Below are 14,928 nucleotides of genomic sequence, written 5' to 3'. Positions count from 1 at the left end.
TGATCCTGGCCAGCTGGAAGAGGGCCCTGGAGCCTTCAAGCAGGGTTCAGGGAGCCTGCCCTGTGGGTGAGCGGTGCATCCTAGGGCCCGGGGACTCCTCCTGAGTCTGGGCTTCCTGGAGGCTCTGTGCTCCCTCTATACCCCCTTCTCTCCTCTTGGGCAATACTTGTTGAAACAAGGAAGCAGAGAAGCCAAAAGCTTTGGCCAGGGCCACAGCAGCAGCGGGTCCACCTTTGGTCCTTCATGCCCTGCCTCACCCCGCGGCTCATTCCTTTGAGCTCCGTCATCCTGCAAGGCCCGCTCTCCCACCCCCATGCCGCAGCCTCCCCACACAGCCCTGTGTCAAGGCCCCCCTGGGTCTGGAACCCAGCCCCGTGGTCTTGGGTTCTTTCCTGGGGGTGCCCTCAGCAGGGCGTGCAGAGCAGCCCTGTGCTACCAAAGGCAGAAGGAGCCCGGGCCCCGTTGGGGTCCCCGCAGGGCATCGGGGCGGCCCTGCTCTGAACAGTTCCCAGTCTAGTGGGGGGCGGGACCCCACACCAGCAGGGGATTGAAGCAGGGGATTCAGTGTTTAGAGGTCAGCCCGGCCCCGGGGTCAGGGAGGAAGGAGTCGCCCAGGCACTGAACCTTGGAAACTCAGGAGAAACAATTCCCCCAAAAAAGAAATACAGGAGGTTAACCTTACTAGTAATTTTTAAATGTCGATTTAAACAAGATTTCACTTTTATCCAGCACACTGGCAAAGATTTAACAACACTGTGATGCCTGGTACTGGCCCTGAAGCTGAGGAAACGGGCACGTTTCTGTAAGGCAGTTTGGCCATGTTTATCATTAACCCAGTATTTTTAGTTCTTGGAGCTTCCTCTAAGGTAATCACCCTGAAAGTGTCAAGGGATTTAACCACAAAGATGTTCATCACAGGCCTATTACCATTTGAAACAATCAGAAATGCGTGTGCCCAACAGTAAAGGACTGGTGAAATAAAGTAGGCTGTGTCCACACAGTTAAATCCTATGTAGCCATTAAAAACATTGCAGGAGAAGAATCTAGAACAGGCTGGAAAGATGTTAGGTTAAAAAAAAGCTTACAAAAAAATATGTTTCCCTTGTGTGTGTGTTGTGTGGGTTTCCCGCTTTTGATTTGTTTTGATTGTTTTTTTTAATTTCCATATAGGATGTAGGTGATGACCTGTCATGAGGGGAAAACAGCCACATGAGTTACAGAGGAAGGTACACAGGTGAGGGGGTAGTTAGCCAGATGTGTGCAGGCAGACGGGAACTCCAGCTAGATGGAAGAGCACATGCAGAAGGGTGGGCGCCTGCAGCTGGAGGGAGGAGTGTGGCCCCATGGAGGTCTAGGAGGAGGGCAGAAGCCAGTCTTGCCTGGGGAATCCTCCATGCTGCAATCTGCCTGATTTGTAGGATTGACAGATTTAGCAAAAAGCTAACAACAAAACCAGGATGCCCTGTTTCATTTGAATTTCAAATAAACAACGAATTATTTTTAGTGTAAGTATTTCCCATGTAATATTTGGGACACACTTTTACTAAAAAATGACTCACAGTTTCTCTGAAATGCTAATTTAACTGAGTACCCTGTATTTTATCTGACAGTGCTAATGAAGGCTCTGGGAGCTCGGGAAAGCATTTAGAGAGGGTGACGGCGGATCAGACCTGTGTGCTTTAGAAACTCTCTCTGGTTGTATTTGAGGGTGGTGAGTCTGAGGGTAAAGAAACCGATCAGAAGGTCTGAACTGAAGCCTGAGCCCTGGGAATCTCCCATATCCAGGAGGCCTCAGAGCCATGGGTGAGGGGGTCAGTTTATGAGGACAGTGGCCGATCCCCACTGCAAAAGGGGCATCTCTCTGTAGCACCCCTACACTCACTCCATCCCGCTCCAAGCAGGCTCACCTCCCACCTCCCCAAGTCGCACAGCTGAGTCCAGCACCTGCCAACGCAGGCATCGTTCAGGATTCTAATCGCTGCTTTCACATAGCATTCTAAAATGATAAAAGCAATTCCTGTTCATGGTAGGACAAATAGCAAATTAAGTCAGACCAGGAAAAAAAAAAAAGGAACAAAACCCATATACCAGTATGCTTACCTCTGGAAACCTCTAGTATTTTCTAAGGACAGATGATACCCCACCCTTTTTTTTCAAAACGAGATTTACTTCATATAACATGAACATCTTTCCAGATAGGAAAATGCTGTTCTTTTACAACATCAGTTTCATTCATTTTTTCATCAGCTGTTTATTGAACCCTCTCTACATGCCAGTCACAATACTAGGCATTAAACTAAAAGGGTAGACAAAGCAAATATAATCAGAAATATTCCCTGTTTTATGGAAGGGAGAGAGAGACAATAAACCAAGGGAAACAAACATAAATACATAATAACCTGTACTAAATGCCAAGAAACAATCTGCAGAATAAAGAAAATCAGGAAGGGTCTTCCGCTTATGGAAATCTCACCCTTTGTTTAACCCACCTCCCATTACCAGATACTTTGGTCAGTTTCAGTTTTCCAGTGTAATAATGCCACAATAAACTTTCTCTCTAGTTAATTCTTTGTGCCTACCCATAATTATTTCTTTAGTTTAAATCCCTAGAAGTGAGATTTCAGAGTGAAGACATACAAACTTTTTACTTACTTAGCTTTCCTTTACTATATTTAAACCCAGTTTTGTATTTTCTCTATAGTTGACATACTTATTTTTAAAATAGCATGAAATTAAAACGGGAGGGGGGATAACTTTATGAGTTTGATCACATTCCTGTTCAGATTAATGTACTCAGCATCACTACTGGGATACAGGAGAGGATAGTTTCACACACCAGCCCTTTGTGGTCAAACCCAGCCCTTCCCCGAGCCCCTGGTAACTGTCCTGGTACCGTTGTCTTTCCCAGAATGCATTGTGATAAATAAGCAGAGTCAGGCACTGGGTACATTTTGAGACTGGCATCTTTTACAGATCATAACACCTTCTTTGAGACTCATCTGAGCTCTTGCTTGTATCAATAGTTTGCTCCTTTTAACTCTGACTAGCATCCCATGGCACAGTCTGCTTATTCATTCACCTGTTAAAGGACATTTGGGTTGTTTCCAGTTTGGGGCGATTATGAACAAAGCTACTACAGACATTTGCATATAGGTTTGCCATGAAAATAAGTCTTTGTTTCTTTTGGGTGAACGCCTAGCAGTGGGATTTCTGAGTCATGCAGTGAGCGTATGTTTAATTATGTAAGACATTACTGCATTTTTTCCCCCCGCCCCAGCAATGTATGGGAGTTCCGGGTGCTCCATGTCCTCACTGTCACTTGCTACTGTCAGGTTTTTTATCTCCATTGCAATAGGTGTGTAGCGATATCTCACAGGGGTTTTAGTTTGAATATCCATAATGGATAATATGTTGAGCACGTTGTCATGTTTATTTGCAAATATGTCTTCTGGGGTGAAATGTCCCTTGAAATATTTTATTCCTTTTTTTTTAGTTTTAATATTACTGCTAACTAAGCTCCACATTTTATTTGGATTGCATTAGTTTTTCCCTAATGACCCTGTCTGGGACACCACATCACATTTAACCCTGGTCTCCTTAGCCTCCTGTGGCCTGTGACAGTTTCTCAGATTTTCCTTGTTTTGAGAAGCATTTTCAGGGTTTGGGTGGGTGCGTGATGGTGAACAGGAATGCCTCCGTCACCTTGTGGGTGGCTGGTCTGCACCCCCGGCTTCCTCTCCTCCAGAGACTGGCAGTTCCTCCAGGGCAGGGCCACTGTCCGTCTCTACCCAGTGCACACAGATACACTCTGTGCATGTTTGCTGAAATCTCGCCCTCGTTACTGCTGCCCCTTTGACATTATGTTGTAGGTCTGGAGCTAAAGTAGGGACATCCAAGCTGAGCTCCGGACAGAGCCCAGTGGCAGATGAGGTGGGCTGGGGAGGTGATCAATGGCTCACCTTTAACCTCTGCCCTCACCCCTGCACGACTGTTTGGACAGCAGTGGGTTTAGGCAGCGCCCTTTAAATAGCATGAAAGGGCCTCACACTGGCCTGTTTTGCTTAAGGAGATTACATCGGCGCTGTGCACCCTGCCACAGGGCGTGTGAGGCCGGCTCACCCCAGAACAGAGCAAGCGGCATGGCCCCCACAAAGCAGATGTTTGGAGGAAAAATAGATACAATCAAAACCACGGAGGATAAAATTCCTGTACCCCTTAGACGTACACTTCACATGCAAGAGCGTGTGCACAACGACACACACACACCCTCCACCCATGTCCTTACCCACCCACGTGTATCTGCAGGGTCATGCTCACCCCCACACCCCGACACCCAGCTGCTCATATCCGCTGGCACACAAGCCCCCTTGTGTGGCTGCACTTGACCACACAAGCATGCACCCTCCACAGACCTCTCCATGGGCAACTACACATACGTTCCGCATACCCATTCACAACTGCAGACCTCTGTCACGTGCCCCAGGGTGCACGTCCCTGCACGCGGAAAGGATATACACAAAGAGGCCTCCAGCACCCTCTCCCCAGATGGCTACAGAAGTTCCGTTTCTTCAAATTATCGCTATAAAAAAATAATTCTCTTGAAATCATAGTCATGAAAAAAAAATTATGATCACCTTTGAAAATCTTTCAAGGATTTGTATGTCAAAAAAAAAAAAACCCAAAACTAGATTAGAGCAACACCATAGGGTTGAACCAGGACAGATGGGTAAAGGTTAAGGGCATGAGGGAAGGTTTTCTAACTCTTGCATCTCTTGAAGTCCAACAGCCAGGGCTGTCTGGCTGCAGACCGGGCGGCTCCCAGAAGAGGCGCAGGCCTCCTCCGCAGGGAGGTCCCAGGGCCTTCTGTGGCTCCTGATGGAGAATATAATCTTGAACTGAGTGCTTCTCACTTCATCAGAGGTGGTCGATGGAAGTCTTAGCCTGGGGTGGTTTGAAGGCCATGCAGCGACAACGTTGTGGCTGCCACTGCATGCGTCCCTCCTGTGGGGCAGGCACTGATAACTCTTGATGTTTTATGTACGGTACTTGATTCCTCTGGGTAGTCTGGGATTTATTTCCAGATCAAGACATTCCATGGGGCGGCTGCAACTTGTGATTCCATTGCCTTGGGCCCCACCGCCTGGGACAAAGCCCTCCCAGGGAATCCCTCCCCACCCCTGGGGCGGGGCGTTGGCCTAGCACCTGGCCCAAGTCCATTTCTGCCCCAGGGAGGATGGGGGAAGCCAGGCAGGCAGGCAGGTGGCCTGGACCCTGCGAGGCTCTGTCGCTGCTGTGCTTCCCGCCAGCACTAATGCCATCGATGCCCCCAGGCCTAAAGGAGGCGGGCCCAGCAGCCGGGCAAGCTGGGAGCTTCCAGTGGCTTTTTCTCTTCCCCCAGGGCAGCAGCATGATGGGTGTGGAGCAGGGTCCTGGCAGATGCTGGACTGGGTTTCCCTGACGCTTAAGTTCCAGAGCCTCCTCCATGAAGCTCATCTCTGTGCCCTTTCTTCTGCCTCCCCAGCCCTCCCTGTTTCACTCTCAGCTCTCATGCTGCCTGGAGACATCCTTCGTGTCTGCCTGCCCTTCCTCTTCTTCACAGTTCTGCCCTCCTCGCCCTGCTCCCTCCCTCGGTGATCCCACCTCCTTCTGTTTCAGCCAACAGCCAGCCTTTTCTGTGTAACTTAGCCATCTTTCTCACCATCATCCACGAGGATACGTTCCTTCAACAAACATCTCTGCATGTACGCTGTGGGCACTGGCACACAGCGGGTGCACAAAGGCAGCTGGACAGAGTGAGAGCTCAGTAATGTCTCTTTGTTAGACTTTGTCCATTTATTCCTCACCTACCTCTTCATGCATGTCTGCTGCCTGCCCCATCCTGGGCTAAGCCCTGGGCTGAGAAGGGAGAAATGACGTAAGATCCCAACCCTCAGGGAATGGATTTTCTAGGAGGAGCTGGACATTCGGGGTTTGATGATATACTAGTCAGAAAACACAGGCAGTCATTGGATGGAGGGATCTGTATGATTGCCCTAGTCTGGGAGGACTTCCTGGAGGAGCTGGTGCTTGATGACCTTGGAGGTCAGCTGGAAAAGGGGGACATTCCAGGCAGGTGGGCAGAGGTGGGGGCAAGGGAGACCAAGCAGGTCAGGGGTTACCTTTGGTCAGGAGTGATTCAGCCTGAGCCTCGGGACCCGTGTTTTGTCGGCTGTCTTGTCAGGGAGGGCATTACAGAGTGAGCGGAGGCCTGACCCTACCAGGTATCAGGCCATCACGCTGAGCCTTCACCCAGCCACTCTGCATCACCTAGAAGGAGAGTGATCTGCTGGTTTTGTCCAGACCCCAGCACCATCACCCATCCCATCCCTGACACCCACCTGCCTCAGACAGGCTCCTTAAACTCGAGGCCACCTGAGGAGTGGCAGCGGGAACTGCAACTATTTATCCAGCAGGATGGGAGACTCAGAGGTGTGACTCCTCCCCCAGTCTGGCCTCCAGATGTCCGCAGGGCTGTCTTGGGGAAGGCTGCTAGGGAACCAGAATAGTGGGCCAGACCTGCAGGAGACAGACACAGGTGGACCTAAGGGCCAGCTGTCCTGGGGCAGTGAGCTCTCTGTCACCAAATGGATGACAGCACTTGGTGGAGATGCTGTAAAGTGGAAGGAGTTTGAAATTGAGGCCCTGGCACCTGGATCTTTGGACTGAGTACCCGTGAGGGTCTTTCTTGTCTCATCATTCTGACCAGTTGGGTGGGCCACAGAGCTTGAGGGAATTTTCCTTTGTTGTCTAAATTAGGGCCCCAGCTTCAGAATTTAAAGCAAGATGACCAATAATCAAGACTGAGGTGAGAAGGTTTCTTCCCTCTTCCAGGACCAGAGAAGCCTCAGTTTGCCAGAAATCTCTCCATCTCTGAGCCTTTCCAGTTAACAGACGTTTGCCTGGACAGACATCCTCTTCTCTCTTCTCCACCCTCCAGACCCCAAGGGGAAGGTCCCTGGTCCCTGTGACTAAGGCAGGAGGGCTGCCCCAATGGGCTGAGGCAGTGACACCACCCCTGCCTGCTCTCCCCACTCTGGGCTGGGTGTGCCGGCTCCCTTTTGCAGATGATGCTCTGGGACATAAAAGGCATCATCTCAAGTCATAGGCAGACAGTGGGAGAGCTGGACCCAAGAGCAGATCTCCCAGCTCTTGGTTTCCTGGTCTTTGCATGCACCATGCTGTCTCTGCACTCTCACCCTGTGTGCTCCATCTCAGTGGGTGGCTGGAGGTGGGAAAACTGGATCCTTACTTCTCACCATGGAAACTGGACGCTCTGCTGCCTCCCCACGGGCTGAGCCTAGAACCAGCTCAGCGCTGGGGGGCTTCCCCTGAGGCCCCGCCCTTGCTCTCACATCTTCTGGAGCTGGTCCTTTTGCCCCCAGGATGTGCAGAGCAGGCCCCTTGGTTATGTGAGGCCCCTGGATTCCTTCTGCTCCTACCTCTCTCCCTGAGAAAGGCCCTGAGATCATGTGGTAGGATTAGTGGGTCGACCCAGGGCTGGGAGACTGCACTCTGTTGCTAATTAGGGCACATTCCCTGCTCTCTCTGGCCTCAGTTTCCCCACACTTAAAACAAGGAGTTTGGGCTGGTCCCTACCAAATCTGGCTTTTTATAACATGGAGTCCCCTCTGCACAGCCCAGCCCCTCTTGCTGTACGGGGTGGTCCTGATTTTCCAGAGGATACTGTAAGGGTCCACCAGGTCATGGGATGGGTCCTGGGGAGCTGTGCTAGGGCAGAGGGGGCAGGGACTCCTCCCCGAGTCTGGCCTCCGGGAAGTTGCATAACAGAGATGTTTATTTTTGGTGAGGCTGGGTGGGATTTCTTCTCTTTTAAAAAAAACCAAAACATAAAACTTACTTGTCTGCCAGGAAGATAAATATCTGTGCTGAAAGCTCTTGGCCCAGCTGCCAGCTGCAGTTTGCATAATGCTGTCACCGAAGCCATGGCAGTCTGCATGTGCCTGGGTGCACATGGGTGTCTTACGTGATGCCTGAGGGCCGGCCCCCGACCCTGCCAGCATCGATGCTGCCAGGGGCCCTCAGGAACAGCCTTCTGAAGCTGCTTCCTGACCCACTCTGGACATTCGCCTCCACCTCCTTTTCCTCAGTGCCTTGAAGAGGGAGGTGGGAATGACAGAGGTAAAATGTGCCTTTCAGCTTCCCTAGCATTAAGAGAGCCCCCACAAAAAGCCAGGGATGAGAGCAAACCTGATGTGTCAGCTCCAGGACCTGGACAGAGTCAGGAGACCCATGCTAGAGGCATCATGCTGACACCTTATGCCTGCTGCTTAGAACTATTCCCAGAAGAGGAGACCGAGGATCAGAGCAGTTGATGCACACATTGACCACAAATGCTTGTCATGGTCAGAGCTTGCGCCTGTGAAAGGTCTTGTCTAATGCTCCCCACACACGTCTTATTCATCTTGTATGTTATTTCACTCTGCAAGAGTCCCAGACAGTGGAATTTGGCTCAGAGAAGGGATCACACCCCTGTCTCTGGACACCAGTCCAGCACCCTTCCCACGGCATCCGTGCATGCTCCTGCGCTTGGGTACTCCAGGGACAGCCTGCCCGCTTGGAGGACCCCTCCAGGGTCAGAATCTTCTGCTGCTCACCAGTCCAGACCAGACACGGCACCATGCTAAGTGCCTTACATGCAGCCTCTTTAATCCCACAGCTGCTCTATGAGGAAGACATTACAGGTATCTTCATTCCCATTTTATAGAGGGGGAAACTGAGGCACAAAGAAGTTAAGTGAACTGTCCAAAGCATGCTGCTGGGATTCACACTCGGGTGCCAGTGTCAGAGCCTGCATTCTAACCTCTGTCCGCGGCAAGCGTGTCTGCCCAGGATGCCAGCTGGGATATTGGGATGTGGACAAGCTACTCCCCGCCCCACCCTCCCACCCTGACCTCTGGCTCCTCAACCTTGACCTGCACGGGTTTGACCGGTCCTTTCCAGCTCTGAGCATCCAGGAATCAGCCTGCAGAGCCGCGTTCTGTCAGACAGCAATGGCTGTGGGTCCCGGGTTGTGCACTTTGTATAAATCTGCTGGGGCCCCCATGTCGGCATCCTGGGCATGTCGGAGGGGGAGGTGCCCAACTTCCTCAGTAAACGCAGTCCCCACTTGGAGGGAGGAGGACACTGCTTGGACAACAGGTGAGACCAGGGTGGAGGGCAGGGGGATGGGACCCCTCAGCACGGAGTTCGTGGGCAGAGCCTCCACGGCCCCTGCTGAACCCCAAACAGGACCAGCCCACTAGAGGAGAGGCCTTTTTTCCTCTCCCTAAGCTCAGTTGCTGCTGCCTCTGGGAGTCCGAGGCACTGAGTCAGCATCCTCGATGCCCAAAGGAGAAGTTTTGGCAAAGGGAGTCCTTCCAGAGGAAGGAGCCCAGTCAGTGGGGTGGAGATTACATGTTATAGAAGTCAGCTGGATCGGCTGATCCAGAGTCACATATCATTGGTGTTGAAAGGGGCCCATTCTGAGATGACGGCAAAGAGGCTCAGAGACAGAAAGGGACTTGCCCAAGGTCACAGGATGCTCATGGCAACCCAGGATTGGCACCCCAGTCTCCTGACTTCCCATTCAGTACTTCCCAGAAAGGAGAAGGGCAGGGGATGGCTCCCCCGTGCCTCCCTCCTCTCTTGCGTGGTTCAGCTCTTGGTTTTTGACCTTGTTTTCTCCCTCTTCAGGCAAGGAGAGCTCCCTGGGTGAGCCAGAGTTGCCACCCGACTCTGACACCGTGGGGATGGACAGCAGCTACCTCAGTGTGAAGGAGGCCGGGGTGAAGGGGCCCCAGGACCGGGCCAGTGCCGACCTGCCCAGCCCGCTGGAGAAGGCCGACTCGGAGAGCAACAAGGGCAAGAAGCGGCGGAACAGGACCACCTTCACCAGCTACCAGTTGGAGGAGCTGGAGAAGGTCTTCCAGAAGACCCACTACCCCGACGTGTACGCGCGGGAGCAGCTGGCCATGAGGACAGACCTCACCGAGGCCCGTGTGCAGGTCAGCGAGGGTGCCCGGTGAGGGCATGGGAGGGCAGGGCCTGCCCTTGGGCTGGTGGCCAGAGCTGGGACTGCCTGACTGTCCCCTAGTCACACCAGGTTTCTTCACCTCAGTCCAAGGAGGGCCTGAGAGGCTCCCAGCCTGCCCCTCGTGCCTCTGCTCCAACCAGCGTGAGTCTTTTATTCACTTTACTCTCCAGTTTCTTGCTCTGGTTGGAGCAGGGGCAGGTTCCCCGTGGAGGGACAGGAAGGCTGTGAGCTGTGCTTCTGAGATCTACAGGCTGTGTGAGTCCAGGCCCTTTCCTGAAGGCAATGATGACTGGTCCCAGCTCTGGAAGGCCTATCTCTTAGAAAGGAAACAGGATTTTATAGATATCCACAGCAGCCCGGTGGGGGAATCAGAGACAACCCAACTCTTCTTTTTGCCCAGAATAGCCACCTCCTCCTCCATCTTTCCTCCTCCATAAGCTTCCTCTGAGTCGTCTTCCTGACCACCATGGCTGAAGCAGTAGCCCCCTTCCATCACCCAACCACCAAAACACTCAACCCAGCACAACTCCACACAGCTCAACACAACCTGGCACAACCCAAACGAGCCCAACCCAACACAGCTCAACCCAACCCAACTCAACCCAACCCAACACAGCTCAACCCAACCCAACCCAACTCAACCCAACCCAACACAGCTCAACCCAACCCAACTCAACCCAACCCAACACAGCTCAACCCAACCCAACCCAACTCAACCCAACCCAACACAACACAACCCAAGCAAACCTGGTCACCTTCTACCACATTGTCCTATTTTATCTTCTTTATAGAATTTATGATTGGCTAAAATTATTTTATGTTTGCCTTCTCCCACTAGAATGTGAGTTCCTTGAGGGCAGGAACTGTCTGATTGCTCCTCACTGCATTTCTACTAATTAGAGGAGGCTGAACTCAAAGTGACACGGGCAAAAAATAAATATTTGGGACCAACTGACCTTTGTCCAGAGAGATGTGTCCCCACTCCCTGCATGAAATTACAACACAAAAAGAACCAGGAAGGAAGCAAAGACCTCTAAGTGCCCAAGCAGCACAGGTGACAAGACCCATGCACTATAGCTCAAGCTTCAGCACAACACACAATAAACGTCCTGTTCGGTTTGCTTTTCTGACCCAGAGCATGTTAGAAATAGCAAATAAGGTGTTGGCAGATAGTAGCTTTTCCCCCTCGGTGGACTATGGAAATCAATAGCTTGAGAGCAAAGTGGTTTTCAAAAAGCAGCTCAGTTCAGAGCAGCTCAGCACAGCTCAGCTCAGGTCCCTTTTGTGCCAGGACCAAGAGCCTTAGGTTACTCAGCAGACCCGAAGGGTGGCCCCTGTTGCTGTCCTTTGCTACCAAAATCTTCAGCAGAGCATTTCTAAGGTATTTCAATAACAGCTTCATCAATCTCAACCATGTTCTGTTTAATAAGGCAGAGGCATTTGTAATATGGCCCAGAAACATTTTTGTCTCAAATAGCTAATGTGAAAAGGACTGACGGTTGTCAGTGAATACACAGCCATCCGGAAATGGCACGTACCCAGAGTGATTTGGAGCTGTCTGGTGGCCTTCCCAAGGGCAGGCTTCCTGGTTTATTCCCCTCCAGCTCAGCTCACAGTGACTAGGGAAGGAAGGAGGGCAGCTGAGGCCTCACTGTGACTACAGAAGCCCTCTCACACCCACATTCTCACCTGAGTCAGGAGACCCAGCCACGCAACTTCCTGTGCCTCCAAGGCTGGACAGGAACCCCAGCATCTGACCTCAGCGCAGCCAGTGGATTTGGGAGGAGCTAAAGGAGCAGGTGGAGAGGGGGCGGCTGGTTATGGGACATTCCTGTAGGTGCTGTGTTGGTGGGGGCTAACCGTTCGTTTTCTGTGCAGTACACATATGCACACATGTGTGTACGTGTGTGTCGCTAACCAATGGACAGGAGTACCCGGAAGTAGAATTCACTTAGTATCAAAAGGATGGTCCTTCCAGTACAACACATGGAATGACACTGGGGTCTGTTTAGCATTTTTCAGGCACCACAATACAGCTAAAATGGAGTGTTCTCTCTGCACAGACAGACTGACACACACACACACATTTATGCCCACTTCCAAAAAGGTGTTAAGGCAGCTTACAATTTCATCTAAGAACAAGAACAATGTCATGAAATGGGAAGGTAATTATGTCAAAAATCTAGGCTAAGGACTTTAGTTGCCACAAAGCGCCAATTTCAACCCTAAGCTTCCTGGCAGCCAAGGCAGAAAGGGAAACTCTGGTGTGTTGCATATCTTATCATCTAAGGGGAGGACCACAGAATTATAGAATGCTCGTACTGGAAAGGATCACCTGGTCCTCTTATATGATAACAAAGAAGAGAGGACCAGAGGCAGAAAATGAGGAAAATGAGAGGACCAGAGGCGCCTGTGGTCAGGTGACCCAGGAAAGACAATTCAGTGGCAGTGCTGAGACTAGAATGTGGGACTCCTGAGTTCCAGCCCAGTGCTCCTTTTACTTTAGTCTTCTGTACCAGGACAAGTGCCAGATTGTTCTGAGACGTCTTTTTGTATAAAGGCAGCAGGGTGGGTGGGATCGTCATGTGCGTCAGACCTCTGGGTTGAGCCTGGCAGTGTCCTGGGGGTGGGGGAGTGGTGATGGGACCCCCTGCGTGCCTCTGCTGAGTTTGTCTGGGGCCTGTACTCAGCTGGTGGGAAGCCAGGTGCCTGGTGTCGAGTGGTGGTGGGGACAGGGAGAGGGGCGATGGCACCCCCCTCCCCGCCCCGAGACGGACCTTTCCTGGGAAGAAGCCTGGGGTTTGGCCCCACTCCAGGGTGCTGCAGGGGCCTCTCTCTGCTGTCTGGGATTCCAATCTCTGCAGCTGGTGTCTGAAGACAATAAGACAGAGGCCTCCCCACCCTGGGCCACCCCACCCTGGCCCCAGATGGGCTGCGGTTAGTGAGGCCTCCGCCAAGATGGTTGGTTCCTTGGGGAGAAGCTTGTGCTGAGTGGGCCCAGGCTGGGGTGGGCCAGGAGCGGGGTGGTCCTGGGGCGCGACACGCAGGATGGAAGGCCGGGACCTCGCAGCCCCCTCTTCTCCCCGGGGTTGCACAATGGAGACAGGCCTGTGGCCACAAAGCATCTAGGGAGCAGCTGTCAGGGCCCCAAGCTCCAAGGGTCAGAAGTGGAAGCATGCTCTGAGTCTCAGGGCCCTTGAATGTGAGCACAGAAGAGGCCCATGAGGACACCCCTGCCACCACCCAATTTATGTGTCAGGAGATGGAAGACCAGTGAGGCTCACTTAGCTAAGCCTTATCTGGGCAGGAAAGCTCCAGCCTTGTATGCAAGGTAAGGCCCAGGGAGGAAAGACCTGGAGGTGAGGGGTGGAGGGGGGCAGTTCTGCTCCCATCAGCTTGCTCCCCCTCCAGCTGAGCTGCCTCCCACAATCTCCATCTTTAGCTCTCAAATAAATCCCTCAGCCTGACCCTCTTCCACTCCCTTCCCAAAGACGGTGCTATCTCGGCTGCCTCTCCCCCTTCGCTCATCTGTCTTCCCAGATAACCCGGGTCTCCCTCTCCCCCGCCTCGTCCCCCCACACTCAGCTTCAGCCCCCACCCCACATTCCACCTCCCCGACTCTGCTCCTCCCTCCAACTCTCAAGCCCCTCTGGCAGGACACCGGCTGCCTCCTTCCCCCATCTGTGTCCCTCCCAGCCCAGCCTCTGTGTCACCTCCACCAGCACCTCTCCCCTCCGCATTCCCACCACGGAACCCACTCCACGAGACTCGAGGGAAACCCCCCAGTGGTGACAACATCAATTGTTTTAGCCTCCCCTCTCCCCCCAGCACAAGGAGAGACAGCGGCCCTACATCCTGATGCCTCCAGTGGGCTTCTCCCCTCCCCCGGCTCCCCCGGAGAAAACCCTGGGAGGCTGAGGAAGGAGCGGAAAGGAAAGACTGAGCTAAGCCTGCAGGAAATTAAACATGAAATGAAAACAAGCGCCTCCGATTCATTCTCTCATCCTGCCCCCAGCCCCCCATTCCAGGCCACTGATAAAGGGGGATCCCATTTCAGTGGTGCAGAGAGGAGGCCTGATTCGCCCTGGGCTCCCAGAGGGCGGCCTGGACCCAGACCCCAAGGGTCCCGGGAGGAAAAGGGGCCTCTGGAGGCTCTGGGGCAGGGGCTGAGACCCCCAGCCCAGGAGAGGGCCAGCTCCAGGGGGGACATAGGAGAGTGTTTCTCCTGCAGCAGAGTCAGGATGAGGAAACAAAGAGATGCTGAGAGAAATGCCAGCAGCACCGTGTGTGTGTGTGTGTGTGTGTGTGTGTGTGTGTGTGTGTCTCATGTTTGTACACTGGGTTGAAATGCAGCCCTGTACTTCCATCTCACCCCCACCCTCCCCACACAAATATGAGCCACAAAAAGGTACCTCTTCTTTTCTGACTTCTTTCTTCTAATGAAAGACAGAAAGAAAGGTCAGGACCTGTAAATAAACAAATGTGAAGTACCCTAAAAACTCTGTGACTGCATTTCTCATCTCACCTGCTGCTCTTGCCATCAGCACAGATATTGTCCCTATTTTCGAGATGCAGAAACTGAGGCCAGTGGTAATGCCAAGTGCTCCCACTGGCACTGTGCGCCCCAGCTGCATCAGAAGCTCAGGTGGGCCGAGCAGCCTCTGTGCTGCCTGGCAGGGAACCTGTCCAGGCCTCAAGCCCAGCTCCTTCTCCCTCCTCCAAGGAAGCTCCGTGCTCTCAGCCAGGCTGCGGGCAGTGTACTATTTGGGGTGTATCCACATGCGCCTGAGTCAGCCAGCAGGTGCACATGGAGCTGACAGAAATCTCCCTCTAGGGAGCTCTGAGGTCGGCCTTTG

General features: G+C 52.6%; 1 protein-coding gene across 1 annotated transcript in view; it reads left to right on the top strand.

The window, feature by feature from the left end:
• Positions 1 to 14,928, top strand: part of ALX4 (ALX homeobox 4) — a 45,215-nt gene that overhangs the window by 22,058 nt on the left and 8,229 nt on the right. The window contains exon 2 of the mRNA XM_006212323.4: positions 9,733 to 10,043. Within this exon, the coding sequence (XP_006212385.1) occupies positions 9,733 to 10,043 (311 nt within the window). The remainder of the gene's footprint in view (positions 1 to 9,732; positions 10,044 to 14,928) is intronic.

Source organism: Vicugna pacos, chromosome 10 (assembly GCF_048564905.1).
Source record: "Vicugna pacos chromosome 10, VicPac4, whole genome shotgun sequence".
Classification (NCBI taxonomy): Eukaryota; Metazoa; Chordata; class Mammalia; order Artiodactyla; family Camelidae; genus Vicugna; species Vicugna pacos.
Note: the sequence above shows the minus strand (reverse complement) of the source record. Positions and strands in the feature narration are given on the sequence as shown.